Source organism: Castor canadensis, chromosome 2 (genome assembly GCF_047511655.1).
Source record: "Castor canadensis chromosome 2, mCasCan1.hap1v2, whole genome shotgun sequence".
In the NCBI taxonomy this organism is placed as follows: domain Eukaryota; kingdom Metazoa; phylum Chordata; class Mammalia; order Rodentia; family Castoridae; genus Castor; species Castor canadensis.
The window spans coordinates 149866807-149888055 of record NC_133387.1 but is presented as its reverse complement, the minus strand read 5'-3'; the positions used below and the strand labels follow the sequence as shown (position 1 = coordinate 149888055).

General features: G+C 42.7%; 1 protein-coding gene across 2 annotated transcripts in view; it reads left to right on the top strand.

Moving 5' to 3' along the window:
- The window catches only part of Rora (RAR related orphan receptor A), a 691433-nt gene that overhangs the window by 361877 nt on the left and 308307 nt on the right, over positions 1–21249 (top strand). Inside the window, exon 1 of one of the 2 annotated variants that reach the window (XM_074066096.1) lies at positions 6575–6611. The exons of the other annotated variant lie outside the window; for it this stretch is intronic. Within the exon in view, the coding sequence (XP_073922197.1) occupies positions 6590–6611 (22 nt within the window). The 5' untranslated portion in view covers positions 6575–6589. Of the gene's footprint in view, positions 1–6574; positions 6612–21249 lie in introns of those variants that run through there. 2 annotated transcript variants of the gene reach the window in all.

Sequence of the window (21249 nt, the reverse complement as noted above, 5' to 3'; positions counted from 1 at the left end):
AACACATCATCAACATCTAGCATATATCGTGTGCCTAAAACACATCTCAGTTTGGATTGACCATATTTTAAGGGCTCAATAGCCACATGTGGTTGGTGGCAATCATTTTGGACAGTGCATGTCTAGACACTGTTCTCAGAGACCTGTGCAAAGTCTACTCAGAAAATGTTTGAAAAACTAGTCAACACCAGGTGTCACGCAGAATATGGGCCACCTGTCACTCCCATTAGCCATCCCTATCTTCAGAGGCACTGAGGTAGGTCACAGGGAATGGAAGGTGGAACAGAAGATTCTAGAAAGGAATGTGTCTCCTGATAGTGCTACCAGGGTTTAATTCCAGACCTCAATTGGGCCCTTGCATGGCTGGAACTTCCAAGAAACAGCCTATCTCTGTGCATTTGATTGACCTTCATATTCACCCCTGTGTTTACCCTTCATATCTTTATTCTTCTAAGAGAGTTTTATCCACAGCAAGACTTTTCCCATTTCTTTATAGACAGGGCTATTTATTCAACTCATTACACCAATATTACTGAAAACAAGGGCAGAGGTCAAGAACAAGAAAAATCCCATGAAACAGTGAGAGGTTATCAGTTGCTAAGGCAAGAAGTATATCCCAGGCACTTCCAAGTTATACCCATGCTTTTTTAAGCTTACTGTGATCCTCATATTAACCACAAAAGTCTAGTCCCAAAAGCTTAGTACCAAAAGAACATCATGTACATCCATTTAGATTTTTGCAGTGATATTAAAAGGGCTTATGAAGCATAAGGTCATGGAAGTTCGCATAAAGGATAGCTTATGAAAACCATATTCAATACCACACAAGGCAATAAAAATAAAACAAAGTTTATTAGAATATCCTATTTAGAAGCTGTGTTCTGTATAACACACCCAGGTTCAGGAAAAAGCTGGCACCAAATTTCCTTCCACTGGTGGATGTAGACGTCTGGTACCTGAACCCTGCCATCAAGGCTGTGGGTATCAGCAGCCCCATCACAAATCAGCTTGACCATCTTGATGTGTAATGACAAAACCTATAGTCACAAGGACACAGTGCTTGGGGCTTTAGAGCACCAGTCAAATTATCAGTGGCTCTAATTAGTGTCCCAGAACCCTGGAGCGATCTATATCTACATTGTAAAAAGCAGTGGAATATTTCCCTATGACAATACATTAGCCCAGTCCTCCCTGAATGAGTCTTCTGAAATTATAGGGACTTAATAGTGTGGGGGACAAGCAGCTACGGAACACAAACCTGTCACTTTTTGAAAATCAGCAGTCATCTTTGAAACCAGCTGATTAACAAACAATTATGCAGCTTCCATGAATTGCTATGCTCCTTCAAGAGACTCAGGAAGCACCAGGTCCTTACTCTGCAGAGGCTTAAATCTGGTTGGAAAAAAATAACTACAAAATGATAAATAACCACATGCCCCATAGCTCTGTCCTGGGCTAGAGTAGACCTCATTTCTGCCGTGATTTTAGTCATTCACTAATGAGTACTGCCATCTCTGGTTTAGTCACTGTCTAGCCAGGACATAGCTACTGGAACACCCAATACTCAATTACTTAGGACAAGTCACTTTTACTCTCTTAACCTCAGGATCCTCTTCAAGAAAATAAGAGAGTTTGAACAGAGGATGCTGGTGGTAGCAATCACGATAGCTCCATATAGTGATGTCTAACTTTGTGCTGCTGTGCTAAGTACTTTATGTAAATTAACTCATGTTTCTAAAGCAAACTTTTTTCTGGTGGTATTGGGCTTTGAACACAGGTCCTCTTGTTCTCTGTTGCTTGAGCCACACTTTCAGCCATTTCCCACTTTAGTTATTTTTCAGATAGGGTCTCCTGCTTTTTGCTGAGCCAGCCTAAGACCGCCATCCTCCTACCTATACCTTCTGCATAGCTGATGTCAACATCACACCCAGCATACTTGTTGAGATAGGGTCTCATTAATATTTTTTGCCCAGGCTGGTCTTGAACTGCTATCCTCCTAATCTCTGCCTCTGGAGTAGGTGAAATTACAGGCACATGACACAGCTCTCAGGACCCTAAAACAAACTTAATGAGAAGATAGATTCTTTTAATCCTAATTTATAGATGAGAGAGCTGAGATTTAGGTTAGTAACATAACCCAAATCAAAGAACTTTGACTAATGCAGAGCATTAGTACATCTTTGAGCCTGAGCCCCATCCCAGCTGTCTGAACACCTGAAAGAAACGTGTGAAGATTGCTAGGGGACTATGAAGAGTGACAACTGAAGGGGAAGGAACACCACAGAAAAGAACAGATGAAGCATGAAGAGAGCTTCAGAAGGAAAATACCAGTGTCTGTGACTCAGAGCACTGAGACACTGCTGTATCAAAGTCCAATCTCTCTCTCTGGGATACAGAATAAATCCATGCTGATGTCTTGGAGTATGTTAACAGAGTGATGGTCATTCAGCCAGGGCCTTCACATAGTAGAAGGGGCACTTAGAAAGGGACTTCAAGGCTGCTGCATGACAACTAGACTCACCTTTTCAACCTTTTTGTTTTATACCGGTGTTAACCATAGCTGGGGGAGCTGTGAATTTCATTTTAGCCATAACGTTTAGTAAGGACTCTCTCTCTCTCTCTCTCTCTCTCTCTCTCTCTCTCTCACACACACACACACACACACACACACACACACACACTGGCACCCACAAAGTCTTCACTTTGAGATAGGGTGGGTTGATTTGGTTTCCTTTGCTTATACAACTGATGCCACCCAGGGTAACTTTTGTTTAGATGGCTTATGGCCCACAAACCGTTTCATTATGTGTTGCCCAGTTACCGTCACTTCCTGCACACTCTCTTGAGCAGATAGTTCATCTTCTTATCTCAGAGAGTTGCTTCCTCGATTGTAGCCCTGGAGTCAGTAGCTTTGATACCATCAAGGCAAGAAGACATTAAACCACCCTTGTAATTGTTGGAGTCAGACTTTTTCATGTCTGTTTCATGAAAAGATAATGTGGTTAGATTTCAGCTGGGCCTTGCTGAGGGTGTCATTTGTGCCTGGGGTTACCCACATCGTCACGTGGCTTACCTCTCTTTGCAGCATTCTGATCTTATCTTCTCTGATGCATTTGCCATAGAGCCCCAGCTCCTTCCAGCTTCTCTGTGTCTGTGCATGTGCACAAGGGTGCCTTGGACATGCATGGAGGTTTGCTCATGGCTGCTGCCTGTGAAATGATACTCTATCATTTATCTACCATGGGAACTCATTGGTTGGGGGGGGTCTTCACTCTGAGCTTAGATAAAAACCAAACCTTCACTGGCTTTTCCACGTGGGAACTTGGAGCAAAGTTTTCCTTAACTGGTGCAATTCTTTTTAGTTGAAGCTGGTAATTCTTTTGTTTCCTCTATGTTCCAGAAACTGAGTAGCTACTCAGAGTACGACTGACTTACCATCCTTGAGAAAGTCTCGATATAACCATAGAGAGAAAACATGCAACTCAGGAAGGGAAAGAAGATGCTGTGAACAGAGTTCTGTGGGAAGACAGATGAGGGGGACTAGGAGAAAGGCCAAAGGATACTGTATAAAGGATCAGGCATATAAACCCCATCTTCAAAGTCAAGTACAAGTTTTCTAGTTAAAAACAGAAAATGTGTTCCCAGCAGTGAGATAGCAAAAGAAGCATATGAAGATGTAAAAACATTGGCTATGTTTAGTGTGTCTTAAGCAGAGTGTCTGTACCAAGGTGGGGCTGTAGAAAGGCCAGCTGGTGGCCAGGCACAGTGGCTCATGCCTTTAATCCAAGCTACTTGGGAGGTAGAGATCAAGAAAATTGCAATTTGAGACTAGCCCAGGCAAAGTTAGCAAGACTCCTATCTCAACTAACAAGGGGACATGATAGGCCACACCTATATTGCCAGCTACATAGCAGGCATAGGTAGGAGGATCAAGCTCCAAGGCCAGCCCTGAGCAAAAACAAGAGGTCATGTTCAAAAAATAACTAAAGCAAAACAAAAGAAAAAGCTGGATGTGTGGCTCGAGTGGCAGAGCACCTGCCTAGCAAGTGGAAGGCTCTGAGTTCAAAACCTTATACCACAGGGAGGGTGGGAGAAAGGGAAGACCAGCTGGCTCCTCTGGGAAGGAATTTGAGCATTATCCTGAGATGTTTAGCACTTGGTGTCTGCTTTAAGATTTAGTTCAGTGACTATACCAGAGACCCAAGGAGAATCAAGAGAAGCCTTTCAGCAGCTATGGCAAAATGAGGAACTTTGATTTCCCCAACCAGGGCTGCACCTCCCATCCTATCCTGGTTCTGACTCAGCCTTGGTTTTCCTTCCACATGTCATTGAACCCTCTTAGTACCTGGCTTGGCTGGCCAGCATGCAAATCTTAAAAATGTCCTTGACTACTAACAATTAAAAGCATATGGGAAGATTTGCTCTTTGTATTCCATCTAGCCCTTGAGAAGCCAGGGCACACTTAGGAACAGGTGGTTCTTATGACTGTGGTTACAATGTGGCAAGGTCAGGGAAGAGCTCTTTGCACCTGGGCCTTGTGGTCTTATTGGGCTCTACCTTTCTCATGATGAATGAACTTGGATAAGCTTTTTCTCTAGGCTCCCATTTCCTCACCTATAAAAGGAGGAATCTGGACTTGTCTGAATATACCTTACTTCTATAATTTGCAGAAGAATGGAAAAAACTGACCCTGAAGTACTTCTTCCTAACATAGGGGCTATAGGATGATTTTTGTGCCTTGAGCAAGGAAACAAAGGTAACCAGGTAGCCCCCTAAGAATGCTTCTTCCTTCAATGATCTGTAGCAGGTAGAAGGAGAGAGTCAAAGCCCAGCTTCTGGGTTGAGTGGTTCTTAAGTTTGAACATATGGAGAACTCGGTGTAAGAATGGCAATGCAGGTGCATGAGAAGGGTAAGCATAAAGGAACTGTTGCAGGGGATCAAGGGATCTGAGTCTCAAATGAGCCCTCCACCCACTATTGTCCAGCCAGTGCAGTGGGCCTGCTCTCACTGCCCATCCACAAAAAGCCCCCACTGTATGTCTTCATTACCCACTGTTTTCTTGGAGGGCTAAAGATTGCTATCTAATCTTTCAGAGCTCTCTGCACCAGATACCAGGTGGGTTTTGGAGGAGGTGACCCATGACAGCCTGGATCAGATAGAAGCAGCAGTGAGGAGGAATAGTTGAGAGCATAGCTTCTGACAGCATAAGACCTGGGTTCACCACTGACTACCAACTCATGTGGAACCATGACTGCATAGGACTCCTGGGAGAAAGAACTCAGATAAGATACTTAACGCCATTCCAGTGTGTAGTAGGTAGCCCATAAATGGTATCTTTAAAAATATCTGTTATTGTTAATGTCTAGAAAAGTAAGCTAGAGTCGAAATGTAGAAGTTTCTGTCTGCCAGGAAAAGGAATTTGGACTTTATCTTATTGTGTATAGGTAGCCAATGAAGGTATTCCAGCAGAGAATGACATTAAGGAAATTGGAGTTTGGGGAAATCATCACCTGTCATCAATTTGGGGAGCATCAGAAGAAAGAAGAAATGTTGGCAAGAAGACTGAGACAATGTCCAGGGAAAGTATATCAAGGACCAGGGAGGTGTTTGATCCTCCCAGGAGGATCTATTCCCTGGGATGGAGTAGAAAAAACAGATTCATGAACTTTAGAAAGGAAGATGGCTGGGGAGCAATGGGCAGCACTCAACTTGGACACTGCAGCAGACAAAGAAGGAAGGATCAAAGATTTGCTTTGATGATGTACCAGTGATGACATTGACTGAAGCCGAAGGGTGAAAAGGGAGCAACAAAACTGCTCTCTCCTGTAGAAGAGCTCAGGTCTCACTACTCCAAGGATGCTACTTGGCACATTGACTGTTTTGTGTATTTTTACATTTTGCTTTCTTCAAAAACAGGTGAGATAGTTTTATACTGGACACTGTAGGTGGTCTAGAAGGAGAAATGAGCTGAGACAATGATAAGCAAAGAATAAAGGAGGTGGAGAGTACAATAGGAGGAAGTGTAAGGAATGAGGGAAGAAAATGAACTGACATGGAGCAAGAAGGGGTGTTAGTCTCAGACTGTCTACTCATGGCCTTGGGATTAAGTGCATCCTTTTCCATCCACTACCATCCTGGGGAAGAATCCTTCTCCAGAAACTGCATACTTCCCCTCTTTCCCAAACCCTAGGGTATTTCTCAGTAGTATTTTTAATCTTCCTTTCCTTTGAAATGTTAGAGGCAAAGGTACAGCAAAACAACCCCTAAGAAAGAAGAAGGGGGAGGGAGAGAAAAAGCAAGAAAGAGCAACAGAAAGGCAGAGAGGCAGAGACAACGGCACCAGCAGACACTGCCAGGTGACCCGGAGTTGGATGGTAGCCAACTTGTGGCTTTGCTTTCTCTCTTCCTTTCTCTGCAGCATTGCAGTTGTTTGGCCCTAGATTCCTCAGGGTTTCAGAACCCAGGAGGTAGGTGAAGGCACCTTGGCAGTGCCGAAGTCCTGTGGAGTTCATAATCACTCCAGAATGTTCTGGAATCTTTTTCTAAGTGGGGTTCAGCTGTTGAGTCAGCATTCTGCTGAAAAATGCTATGGAGAGTCACTCAAAATTTGGTAAGTGCACTTTACTTTCAATGCCTAAACTTGTCTGGGTTCTGTAAGATACTGTTGTCGAGGAAGGAGGTGTTATCATGGCTCCCTCCCTCCCCTGAGGTGTGACAGAGCAAAGATAGTTATCTCTACAACCAACTCAGCCTTGCTTTTTTGAGTAACAGCTTTCGCAAAATCTTCTCTTGGTCTTCTGCTGGCCAGACTTCCAGGGCCACTGCCACAGAGCCAGGTGGTAAGAAGTTGTGCTGGTGAAGCCATGGCTAGCTGGACACAGACAGGGCCATATCTGGAGTAGGAAAGCACTTTATATACATCTCTGTGCTCTCAGTCCTTGTCCACATGGGAACCCTGAAGCCCAAAAGACTGGCCCCACTTTCCCAGGTCCAAGCCAGTTTGGGTGAGAGTGGAGACAGGGTTTGAGATGTCATGGCTCCAAACCCAGGGTTCCCAGATAAGTGCAAAGATCCTGGCATTGCAGGTAGACAGATAGACAACCTGGGAGATTTTGTCTTGACTCAGCCCCACTGCAAGCCCTCAGTCCCCAGCAGGACTGTTGCAAGCCCTTTTGGACAGAAGCCAAGGATATCTGGATGACAGGACCATAACACTAATGGAATAAACTCTCATTCCCTCCTTATGCCCTACAAGAGTTCAGACAGTGAGTGGGGTTCACCCGGAAACAGTTCTAACTGTGCCGCAAGTACAGGCCTCCTTCTACCACGGAAGTGATCTCAGGACCAACTACACTTTGAGCCCCTTCCCATCATCATAGGTCTGCCGCTTGCCTGGTTCCCCTTGAAGGAAGACTCTCCCCCGGCAGCCCCTGCCCCAGGCTGCTACATACAGTAGGACCAGCCTTGTAGCTCATGTCTTCTAATCTGGGCACCGTCTTTCTCCACTCACCTTTTAAAATATATTAATTTACTAAGCAAGCAGTAAATGTGTCAGAGCACCAACAGATGCCAGCTGGATAACCAGATACTCCTGGTGGTACAAGACATAGACAGACATCCCTATTTAGGACTATTTTTCTTCCTAGACTTCCACTACCTATAAGGGAACCCAAGACAGGGCTGCTGGGTGACACAGCTTTAGGGGATGTCACTGCCCTTATATCCTATAGAGCTGTACTCTCCCTGAGCCAGTCTCATGACATACGATGGACGGTGTTCTCTGGAGTTATGAGCTCACTGTACAGACCCACGGTTTTCTCTACCACATGCGCCATTCAGATGTGTGGTGATGCAGTGCAATGGGTAAGTGGACTGGACTCAGGCAGACGTGCGTTCAAATTTGGGCTCTACTGTCTATAAGCTGTGTGACTTTAGGCAAGTCACTTTACCTCTTGAGTTTCCCAGGAGATAATTCATGTTACACACCAAAACTCTGAAGTCTGAACTGCTTTAAAATCTGAAAACTTAGTTACATGATACCATGAGTGGAAAATTTCATACCATTAAACTTTGTTTCATGCACAAAATTATCTAAAATATTATATTATATTATATTATATTATATTATATTACCTTCAAGCTCTGTGTACAAGTGTACATGAAACAGAAATGAATTTTTTTAGATTTGAGTTTCATCCCAAGATTTTCATTAAGTATATTCAAATATTCCAAAATTTGAAAAAATCAAAAATCCAGAAAACTGATTCTAAGCATTTCAGGATTAGCCTGCAATTTTATTTATTTTAGATGGGCTTGATGAATGAAAAATACACATAAAAATATTATTCAGTGAGGCACAAAAAGTCAATACATATCTGCAATGATTATTATCATAATCATAAATATAATTACTGTTAGACTTTATCCATATGCTCTTTAAGGGGAGGCTATCCTAGCTCCATGATGCCTGACACTTAAGTACATAACGAATGTGTGTTGAATGAATGTTTTAAAGGATAACAGGTTTCCTGCCAAATGCTCCTTTGCAAGAAAAAGAAAATTGTCTGAGTTAGCCCAAAAGACAACAAGATTTTCAATATGATTGTGGCTAAATTGTGTTAGCTAGGGACCAAAACCCAAGGGAAAATTTGACCTGGCCAACTTCAACATTTACAAGGATGAGACTATACATAGTGTGAGTGGGGATCAGTGTGAAGACTGCTGTTTTCCCCCAGTTCCTTTCTAGGAAAAACTTCCAGAAAAAGAGGTCTTTGGGTCTGATCTGAGATTTCAGGTCAACTTCGGCCATACACAGATCCAAGGTGGCAGCCCTGGAATACAAAGGTCTGGACCCACTGCCAAAATCAGACACCAGTGGGCAGGCCCTGGAACCTACTTCCTTCCTGCTTGGACCAGGCCAGGTCTGGGGCAACTGTGTGCCATGATCAAATCAAGAGGAAGATCTGGGGCTCTCCATACAGAGCCCAGGCATAAAGTAGCAGGTGCGGGTAAGGCCTGATCCTGTGGTGGTAAAAATGCCCCCTCCTGGTTTCTAGGTTTGTTGGTAGGTAGAGTGAATTCGGGTGTGGTACTAGAGGAACAGTGTGCAAGGAATCAGAATAGAGAAGATAATAGGGTAAAATACAAACAGGGCAGTGAACACATGTCATCCTGAGCCAATGATGGTTCTAGTGGGTCTCAGAGGCTGACATAGGCAGTAAGAACAGAATCACTGTCCAGAGAAGAGCCTGTAAGCCAAACCTTAACACATCTGGAGCATGGCCTTGCTCTACCTCCCCGCATAAAGCCCAGGTTATTGATTCATAAGGCTCCATCTCAAACATACTGAGGCTTTCTTGGCCAGCTCCAGTGCTAGCCACAAGGACACAAACATTGAGGAGAAAGTCCCATCCTTCAGGTTTTACCTTCACAATACCAAAATCTTTCATACAAATTGAACAGCTCAATTGCTTTGAGAGCAACTCATGTCTCATGACATCATGAGTACAAAGAGTGACATGTTAACTTGTTCAGTCGAGCCCTTTATGACATTAAGTTTTTTATGGAAACCATAAAAAACTGCAGCCCGAGTTAGCTCTTCAGAGGGATAAATGGTACCCCAACATTGTGGTAAAGAGAAAAACCAAAGCAAGGTCACAGGCCAGCATAAGACATGACTCAAGAGAATGCCTCTCTCCTCTCCCAACAGGCCCCATGGAAGGCAGAAAAGGAGGTAGCTGTTTTTTTGGCTTTTTTTCACATGTTAAACTTGTAGTACCTGCTCTCAAGCCTGTATTGACGTGTGCAAGGAGGGGTGAGGCTGGCAGTGTACAGGGTGCATTGACTGATATACATGCATCTTCATGGCTCCATAATTAATGGAGCCTCACCTGCAGAGAAGCTGGTGTTCGCCAAGCTGCATCCCACATCTGAAAATCACCTTGATCAAATAGGCTTTATTTTTCCCCCAATCAGTTTTTTTTTTTAATTATTATGATGTATTGCAAACAAATAGGAAAGATGGGATAGGGGAAGAACAAGAAAGAGTTTCAGTGTCAGAAACTCTAGATGGAAAGACAAGAATGCAGGGCACTGGTCTGGGATCTGCCTCTCACCTGCCATTGTCCCTTTTTTGCCCTGGCCTCCATCCAGAGAGCCTGGGGAAGGGCAAAGATGAGGTCAGAGAGGTTCTTAGAAGTCAAGCTGGAGACTGTGCACCTGATGGTGACCATAGGGAGCCAGTGAAAGATTTTTCAATGGGGAGATCTGACCAGATTTACATTTTAGAAGGATTGCTAACTATAGTCTACACAAGAGTTGCCTATTGTGTTTAGAACTAGGTGAGAAATAAGAGGTGTCTGATCCAGGACAGTAGGGGTGGGAAGGCTGGGGAGGTAGGCTCTACTGTAATATCTTATGAGATGAATTTTGAGGACTCAGTGACTAATAAACATGGCTATGACAGTGCGGATTACATAGAGATTCCCAGCTTTCCTGCCAGAGTTAAATGGGGTATATCCAGCTGAGATGGAGAACCCAGGAAGGAGAAGGTTAGGCAAGAAATCCGTGAGTTTCATTCTAAAAATGGTACATCTAGAGTTCCCACTGGACATGTGGGTGGAAATTTTCATAGAGCCAGAAGCAAGTGAGTCTAAAACCAGGAAAGAGCTCTTTAGAAATGGATGTTGGGGATTGGCTTAGCATCCAGGGAAAGTGTGAAGAGTGAGATTTCAGGCTCCTGTTCAAGGCTGCCTGTGGGGATATCACTTCAGGGATTGGTGGAGGAAGCCTGTGGACCAGAGAAGTTCAAAGACAACCAGTGTAATGTTGCATATCTCTTCCCATTCTGTCTCTATGAGTGTTTACAAAACACTCAGGATCGTGGGTGAAGTTCTTGTTTGGTCTTCTTTCAGTCCACACATAAAGCAAGATGGGTCAGTGCAAATCCTTAACGTTTCAAACCACATCGTCTTTCTGCAAGGCTGCAATTATACCAGCATGTGCTAACCAAACAAGCATTTCACCATGTAGACTATATTTTTAGCTGAATGCCATCAATTTGAAAAAAAAAATGTAAGTAAACCACTTTTGGCTATTAACTGTTGTGACAAAAGCATAACTATTAAAAATGTAAACATTACTGCTCAAATTGAAAGAGGTCATTGTAATGGCATGAGTAAGTGATTGGACCATATTCTCTTGCTCTGTACTTTGAATATCAGAACTTGAGTCTTTCTGATGAAAACAGATAAAGACCAGGGAGGCTGTTTGCTTTTAAGGTAGGTAGTTTTAGAAGTTTAAAAAAATGATTAATTGTGTTTCTTACATTTATAGATAAATCCAATGACATAGGCCAGTCATCTACTAGATTGTATCTGCAGATAATAAGCTAAAGCAGAGTCTCATAGCAATTCAACATGCAGCTTGAGTTTAAAACATATAAATAAGCTATTGAGAAATTTGTGGGGGGAAGGAGAAATCAAAAGATCTGGGATGGCACTGCACTCTCACCATCCTCTGGTTCCTTACCTATAAAATAGGTATGGTAATAAATTGAAATCAAGGTTGTCAGACAATTAAATGTGTATGGAATTTGCCTTGTGTTGTCAAATAGGTTGGACATAGGTGATTTCCACTGGCGTCTTACCTTCTGAGAGACTTGGCAAGGGTCTGTCTTGTAGCCCTGGAAGGTCAATCGAAGAGCTCATAGTGAACCTATACTTCTGTCTTGGAAGTTTCTTTGTCCCATACAGTTTTTACTTACTCTCTCCACTTTCCTAACATCAAGAAGATTATATGATTGACTGATAGAACACCAGCAACCCAGAGAGATATTGTACTGCAGCCCAGGGCTATACTTGCTATTTTTATTAAAATTCTTATTAACTTATAGCCCAAGAGTTTTTAAGCCAAGCCTGTTCCCTCGATTTGATTAGAACAATTTGTGTGCCATGTTCTGGTCCCACTTTGTGCAGACATAGTGAAGACCACAGACAAGTGATACTGCTCTGAAGTTACTAGACTCCTCGCTCCCTCCACCATACCCCTCCCACCCTGTGCAACACTTGAGTTTCACAATTACACATTCATTCCCATTCTTTTGAAACTCCAAATATCCCTAGAAAAAAATATTCACCAGCCATATGTAGCTCATGGATGCTGAGTTTATTGGCTCCTATTCTGGGGAAAGGGAGCTCTTTTGAAAGAAGAATCCAGCAAGGATGTGGTTCGTAGTAGAAAATATACCATTCCAGATGAAGAGGGACAAAAGGGAGTGAGAAAAAGGAACTTGAAGCATTGGGCATAGCTCATAGGATTTCTGAGGGCAGCTGTGTCCAAACGCTCTACCACTTCCCTCAGTAAATGAGTAGGATTCTTCATGGACAGGTGGGGTTAGGTCCGTTTTCTGGGCTGTGAATGAATTCCCCACTCTGTTCTTTCCACCTGAGCTTCATGATGATTTTATCCTTCAATTGATATTTGCTTAAGGGGCCTCACTGAATTACTCACATGCAGAATTACATTAATAGGCTGTCTTAAGCTTAATATCATCACCTTGGTAATCTGCTAAACTCTAGAGAACCTTAAAATAGCAGCTCTTTTTGCAACTTACTGAGTAGAAGCTATGTCCTCCCAGACATAAAATCTGCACTTTGTGATTTGTATTTGTGTTCGTGTCAAGCAGAGTTAAGGCAAGAAGGGTGGATCTCTAGCATATGGACAGATGTGATGGCCATGTATAATTAGTAATTTAGCTCTTAAAGTCACTCATAAATGGAAAATTGGATCTGAGATCTTAGTCTGTCCTATGCCCACTACTTTGTGCCTTTTTGGATTGAAGATGTCCAGGCAAAGCTTTATTCTTTGCAACTTCATAATATTTGAGAAACTGTTATTTTTTTCTTATTTTTTCATAGAGTTGTCATTCACTGTGTTCTGGAACTACGGTAAACATGCTAGGGTTATCCAGTGGAGGACTAGAGAAAGGACTGATTATCAAGAACAATTAACATAACTCTGGTGCTCAAAGGTTGATGGCATACTCTCATGGGGTCTAATTCTTACAACAGCACAGAGGAGGCACTGCAATCACTGCCACTTTATACACCAGGAAACTGGTGCTCAGGACCCCCCAAGTAGCAGGTGTTGGCACTCAGACTTGAATCTAGACTTTTAAGTCCTAGGACATATTCTCACAGCCACGCTGCCTCCCTGGATCTTAGCATTTTCCCTCACATACAAGAGTTAAACACATAGTAAGACAGTACAGCAATGTCTGTGATTAAATATCAAATGTACACAGTTGTTACAGATTCCAGAAAAGGACAAAATCGTGGGAACCAACAATGGTAAAGGACATGGGGCTTGATGGGGTTGGTTAGATGAAGAGAGTATCTAACCAGAGAGCAATGGAACAGAGAAAGGAAAAAGTCAATAGATTGCAGTCAGGAGACAGAAAGAAGATGGGTTAGGATAGAACACAAGTCTGAATGCCACAAGATATGGGATAGGCAGAATAAAGAATGGAAGAAAGAAATGCCAGCTAAGGATTTGGACTTTAAACCAACATATTTTTCCTCAATAGAATGTGACAGGTGTTGTCACCAGGTATGAACATTCCCCCTGGAATATTTAAATTATGAAGAAGCAACACTCCTACCCCTAAACTTTTTTTCATCAGAGAAAGCAATTAAATTAGATATATTAGTTAGGTTATAGGTACCTCAGCTTATACTAGAAATCTCAAATTTTAGTAGCTTAAACAAAACAGAAGTTGATTTGCCTCACACATGGAAGTCTGATCTGCTATGACAGTTATGCTATGTGAAACTGACATGGTCCTGGTTTCCTTCTGTCATTCCTGGTATTTATCCTCATCAGCATGTCCAAGATAGTTTTTTTTAAAAGTTGGGATGCAAATGAACAAACTCCCATTTTTGCCCAGAACTAGGGAATTTCCTGGGATATGGGACTTTCACTGCCAGAACCAAGAAAGTCCCTGACACAATGGAGGAGTTGGGAATGGATTGTCACCTAGTTCTGGGGTCCCATCTGAAACTTGCAAGCTTCATTCACCGTTACATCCTGTTTGCTAAAACTTACTCATATGGTCACTCCTAGCTGCAAGAGAGCCTGAAAGAATATAGCCTTTATTGTGAGTGGCATGTGCCCAGCTACAGTCTTTATTCCTATGGAAGAGGGGGGCATGGATACTGAGTCATAACAAACTGTGTCTGTAACAATACATAAATCTTTCTGTTGATAATAGCAAGTAGTGTTCACACAAGTTAACAGGCATGTGTATGATGACTGGTCTGCATCAGTAATAAAAGCTCGGCAAATACTGTCCAAGAAAGTCAGGCTGTGGAGTCCACGTATTTCCTACTACATTAGCTGTGACTTCACCCTTTCCCCAATTCAGGAGGTATATCTGAGAGTGGTATTTTCTAGAGACAACCTTGAACTTTTCTTTTGAAAGTATTAATCAGCCACAAGCATTTCTTAGGATACTGCCACAACTGATTGCAACAAACCATTATCACTAGACATGGAAACTCAGGTGCTTTCTAGTAGATTGTCAGATGGGGTTTGAGTTCAGAAGTCATGAAATGATGTAATGAAAAAGAACTTGAGAAAGGTTCATTTAGAGTTTGGGGTGTTTCTTTCCTTCCTCCATAAATGTCCAAAAAAGGTGGGACAAATACATGGATCTGGAGTATTCAAACATTATCAGAGGTATGCAACTATGGGTCCCAACTTGAGGACTTGTCCCAACTGTGTTGGAGGGGATGATTCTCCATTTAACTAGACAGCATCCCAGAAACCATTCTCAAGGAAAAACCTGCTGTGTGTGTCACTCTGTGAGGAGATGATGTCAAGCCACCAGTTGCCACATCAGGAGAGGATAAAACATTGGGTGCTGGTGTGACTCCTGAGTGATGCCATCCATGTCTACCCTATGGTCATGACATCCAGCCTTCACCTTGGCTGTGCTGGGGTGGGTTCTCCATGCAAAACTCTACTAATCAGAGGTTCAAATCTACATGGTCCAGTTTAAGGACAAATATTGGATGTAGGTAGGGTAACTCAGGGAGGAAAAGTATGGCCACAGTACATTAGAAGATAGCCCAAGACACATCTTGTTTAACACTTCTCTTTCTAGCAAAGGCCCTTTACCACCTCCTCTTCCATCTTTGCCTGGCTGGATTTTCCCCTTCCCCTCACTGGCTATACAAGAGTATGACCTTGTGTCTACTTTGAATCGTTTCTATTCTTCATGGACACACACACACACACACACACACACACTTTTAGCAAAATCACTTTGCTGTAGGGAACTGAAATATTTCCATTCTATTAAATCGAGGTGTGGTTCCTCATGCCCAAGTAAATCTTGAGTATTTCGTGAATCAACTAGACACTTGCCATGTGTTTCTCATCACATTCTGTGCCTGTTTTCTTGTGTACCCTGGAGCTTCCAACTTTCAGAGAATAAACATTCCAAAGGCATTAGTATGCTTGTATGAATTAATAGCTTTGAGAAGGGAAAAGCTGCAGACAAGATGGAAGCATACTTGCAACAGCTTTGCTTGCCTCGAAGTATTTGTCATTTCGTAAAGGCCTTCAGTCTGCATTAGCCACTAAAATAGTCACAGAAGCCTGGGAACCTTTTGATTGTACAGTGATTGGGGAAGTTATTAAGAACAATACATCTGCATTACTTAAGAATTGAAGCGCTATAATATATAATAAGCAGCCATTAAGTATATCACTGTCATATTTAAATGATGTGGCAAAATGTTCATGATATTGTAAGTGAAAACATCAAGGTCTGGAACTGTATACATCAGAAGTCCAATTTTGCAAATGTCTAGATAAACAATGACACCTTCAATTTTAATGTAAAATGGGCCACATTTATAAATATTGAAGTTACTTATTTTTTAAATAATAGCCAGGTGCCAGTGGGTCACACCTATAATCCTAGCTACTCAGGAGGCAGAAATCAGGAGGATTGTGGTTTGAAGACAGCCTGGGTAAATAGTTCACAAGACCCTATCTTGAAAGAACCCATCACAAAAAAGGCTGGTGGAGTGGCTCAAAGTGTAGGCTCTGAGTTCAAACCCTAGTACCACAAGAAAAGAATAGAAATGCTATTTTAGAAATACGTGACGGTACTGATGGAAATTTTTTTGCCAAAGTCTGTAGCAAATGGTGCCACTACTCACCTTTGAGTGAGTTCTAACACTAAAAATGTGCTCAGTTGGATGTCATCAGATTTGTTTTTTTATTTATTCGTTAATGCATTCATTTATTTAATCATTGTTTGTTGTGCGACTTCTGTATGCTATGCCCAGGATATATAAGGCCTAGGCTCCAGCTTTGAGACCCAGCAATATAGTAAGGAGGCATTAACTACAATACAGGAAGGCAATATATTTACTGTTTTCCACTGTTGTGAATAAAAAGTGTGTTTACGGGATGAATAAATGGATGGGTGAATTAAAGAAATGGACGGAAGAAGAGCTCCTCACCAGCACTGACCTTTCCTTCAGGAATGCTCTGGTCCTCTGTGAAATTTCCCCCACTGCCTAGCAGAAGCCTCTAGCATCCAGGCCCTACCCTTTCAGTTGATTGCTCCATAAAATAACAATGGCTCATGGAAGAACTGACCAGCTCTTTCCATGTGCTGTCCTGGTGAGTTTATGCAGTTTAGAGAATGGATAACTCTGAAAGACTCACACTTGGAGTCCACCAGATGTGTGATCTCTTTCCCTCATTATTATAGGGCTCCTGTGAGACTAGAACTCAAGCTAGAGATGTGGTCAGACCACTATTTGCTGGCAGAATTAGACCACAGGGAGGTATAAAGTGGGACTTTATACAAGTGGTATTTGCATATAACCTTAGCACACCCTCTCATATACTTTAAATCGTCTCTGGATTACTTATAATTCCTAATATAATGTAAATGCTATGTGAATAGTTGCTGTACTGTTTAGGGAATAATGACCCAATCATCATAAGCCTTACTCCATTTTTGATATGGGGTTGGTTGAATTGGAGGATGCACAATCTGCAGATACAGAGAGCTAACTGAACCTGCAGGGTGTGATCTTGAGGATCCTGGAAGGGTCTCTCTCACCCTCTCACCTCCTGATCACTGATAGACACTGAGGACAGTCTCTTCTGCTCCAGCAAGATAGAGTTTAACAGGCCAGGGCCCCAAGGAGCAGTGACCCCCCTGAATTCCATTAGCTCTAAGGTATAAACAAATGCCAGGGGAGATGAAGACTTCCTGCTGTGCAACCCCCTGGGGCATCTCCTGATTCCAACCTGGCAATAATCCAGGTGAGCAAAGGTGAGGCTTGAGCTAGGTTGGGCCTGCAGAGGAATGACATCTTCCTCCTGGTAGGTTATTACTAAATGCTCTGCCTGTTTTTCTCCAGTGCACCGCCTCCTCCCTGGGGGGCATGCAATTCTTCTGGAAGGGAATGGCTAATGTCTTCCTTGCAGGACTCCCGGAAATCCTTAAATGATCTAAGTAAATGAGTAACCCTTTGGATATTGCAAGATGAAAGTAAATGAGTTGCCCTGAGACCATAAATGAATGCAAATGAATTCTCAACCTTTCCACAGGTTACAGAGAAACTAGAGGAACTACTGGTGGTGATTGTCTGAACATGAGAGAGAATCAGAATCAATGGGAATCGGGAAGAAGAGAGGGAAGAAAAATGTAAAGTGGTAGTCCTTAGAGAAGCTATTAACCAAGACCTGGCTTTTATCACTTCCTTACTGAGGTTATGATAAAGTATCTAATGGTTTCTGCCACTGGCTTCCTGGGAGTTTTTTCTTCAGAGACTCCCTGGGCCAGGAGAGGGAATGCATCTATTCCCTCTCAGGCTGCTCCATACCCTTTGCCCTCAGTCAACAACTGCCTGGGAATATGGGGAGGACCAGGCCACCACTGACGCTGAGCCTTGCTTTACAGGCACCAACAGTGTCTTCCCTCCCCTCCTGTCCCTTGTCCTGCTCTTACACCTTATTTCCTTCTGGGAGCCTCTTGCTGGCTGCTGGGCCCCACCTACTTCCTCTACCTGGAAATGGCCATCAGATTGGCTGGAGCACCTTCCTCACCTACTGCCTCTTTTCAATTGCCTGCCCCAGGTGGGGGTCTGGAGTCAGGGTTCGGAGAGGAGAGGGGGGTGCTGTGCCCCTCCTGACCCTGAATCGCCGTCCAGCAGCTCTCTCTGCCCTGCCTCCCAATTTACCACCCGCCTCCATGGTTGTTTGTTCTACTCCCTCTCCTTCTCCTCCTTCCTACCTTCTTCAGGGAGGCTTGTATCTCTGCTTCCTTTATCCTAGGGCTCCTAGCATTTCCCATTGTTTTACCCTAGAGACCCTCCACCATGAAATGCCCAACACAATTGGAACTAGTTTTTTTCTGAAATATACTTGAATCTTTCTTATGTCATCCAATACTAAGCAAGCACCAAAACACACCAGCCACTGTACCAGGAGTTGCAAACATGAAGGAGAGGCTGTATCTGACTGTTTATAAAACATACAAAACAATAGCTATTGTTATTTCCTAACTACTATAAAGGAATCTTCAAGAATGCTGATCACAGGGACAAACATAAGCAATTGGTAACCTCTTAGCTCATGGGGAGCAAATATCCCCTGAGAACAAACTTGTTCTCAGGGACAAGCACCCTGGATTCCTTCAAAGACCCTTCTGACCCTGGAGGAGGCTCCATACCCCCACTCACTGCTGCAGGAAGATGGAGTGTTGCTCTCCCACTCTGATCTTCTGAACACAGTTTCTCCTGGAAGCCTGGCTATGCAGGGCAGTTCAAGGAAACCCTTTAGGACATGTACATTATGGTTAAAACACATAACCATCCTTCCTAACTTTGCACTGGGGAAAATTTCCAAATCACAAGTGATCAAATGGTTTCATTTTGGATTGCATATATACCAGACATATTCTGTCAGCCCTTAACCCTTTAAAACTCCCATTCTCAACACCCCATTTCTTTAAGCTAACTCATCATTTGAAGTCCTTCCTGTCCATATATCCAGCATGATATTGGATTATTATGCTACTTTCATAAGTAATATTTATTTCATAAATTATATATATTTATGCAGAGTCTTCTGATACACTAATGTCTTAACCCTCTATAACAACAATCAAAAAGAATTCTCTCCATAATATAAAGGGGAAGATCTCTGATAGAAATTAAGGCAAGTCAGTAACTGAAACATTTGGGAAAAGGGGGGTGGGACAGACTAAAATCCTCCACCTTGAGTCTGGTACTCAGTCCTTGGAGGCACATTAATATTAGTAATATTAATTGGACTTAATATTATACTCCTACAAAGGGCTGACATTATACTTTCCATCACAGGGGGACTTCGGTCTAGCTAGATGTCTCTTGTTCTAAAATGTAATTGAAGATTTAGAGTTTCTGAACTGACATTACACACCTTTTCCGTTTGTGGTTGTTTAAGGGCTTGAGAACTAAAGTTAAGGACAATAAATACCTTAAGTTTAAAATTTGATGGGAAGCAAAAAAAAAAAAAAGAGTATGTCTTTTTAAAAAAGAGAGCAGGTAGAATAATGTCCTCAGGCCAGGAAAGTACTAGTCATTTTCAGATAAATTATACCCTCCTCCTCCTCCATGGGAAAAAAAAATCATACTCAGACTTAACTGTCCCTTTGGCACTTTTGTCAAATGAGTTTTAGTAGCAGGAGCTGCTAAAAATATAAGCCAATTTCTTTCTTCATTTAAATCAAGTGCTTAAAAAAAGCATAGGGCCTAGAACTGGTACAGGACTCAGCCTTGCAGCAGCCTGGCTGCCTTGCTCTCTGAATGGTCCTCAGTGGCAGCCCATGGTCCTCTTAAAGCCAAGAGAACCCAACAGAAAGCCTGGATATTGCCCTTAGAGAATGGGGGTGTTTTAAGCACCTGGTACCCAAGTTCCAAAGCTGCCCTTGAGTACAAAGTAACCAGGTCGGAAGTGGGAAGTACTCTCAAGTGTCATTTCCTGTTTGCTTATTTATTCATGCTGCCTTCCTTTTTTATTTCTTCATTTTTCTTTACTTCCTTTCAAAAACAATATTTAAATGAACCAACTTTGGGTCAACGCCTGGACTTGGACAGGATTTATGGCCATGAATGAGACATGGGCCAAACACTTGTGTACAATGGGGTTTACTCCATCCCATCCAACACTGTTCCTACAGGAACAACTTCGTCGTATTTAAATGGTCTGACCAATCAGTCCTGCCTACGGTGAGAACTAGGGAAGGATTGCATTGTTTCCAGAGCTGCCTATCTTTGAAAAGAACACTCAAGAGTTTATAAGCCTTTGAAGCACAAATGTGTAAATTCATATTGGTAAAATTTCAGGCATGTGATAGAGTAAGGAGACTCTTTATGCTACTTGGTGTAGCAGCTGTTTGTTCTGTCCCCAAACCAGACAAGTTACATTGAAATTACACCTGTCAACGGTAATCTTTGGATCAAATTCTGGAATTAGAAAGGTCTTAAAATTAGTCCATACAATTCCCGTATTTTTACAGGTGAGGAATTCTGGAAGCATTGTGCTCCTGGGTGCTCTCTGCAGTTCTTTCTCCCTTGCCATGGTTTGCACGAGGGAGCCCCAGGAGCCACTTCCAGGAGGGAGACATGGGACAGGGATGCAGCCTATTCAGAGCTGTCTGTAGATCAGGTCAGGATTTCACTGTCATGCCAGGTTCTTGGCCTTGAGATTTCTAAATGAGGCCACCTTGAATCAAAGCCCCTATGGAACGTTAATGATTCAAACCAACCTCCTGAACGAGACTCTGGTCTCCAATGAGCGTGGAGCATAGTTATTAATGTCACAATGACTTCCACAGAACAGCTACGTCACTTTAAGTACTCTATCAAGCTGGCTTTCTTATGCGATAGTTGCGTGAATGCTGTCTCCAAGTATGTGTGGTGTGGGTACAGAGGTGCTTACTGTGTACCGCAGGGTGTGGACTGTGACAGGTCATCCCCACCACACTTTCTTCCACTTCTGCTTGGTAACAGTATGTGCAAAAATTTAGAAAAGATACCTCTGTTGCTCTGGCAGAGACATAAGCTGATTCAAATTAAGATCAATTCTGTCACCCTTTTCTCCTGAATATGATGCTCTAACCACCCAGGTATCACCACTAGACATGTCCAGAAGTTCCTGGTCACACTGCTCCT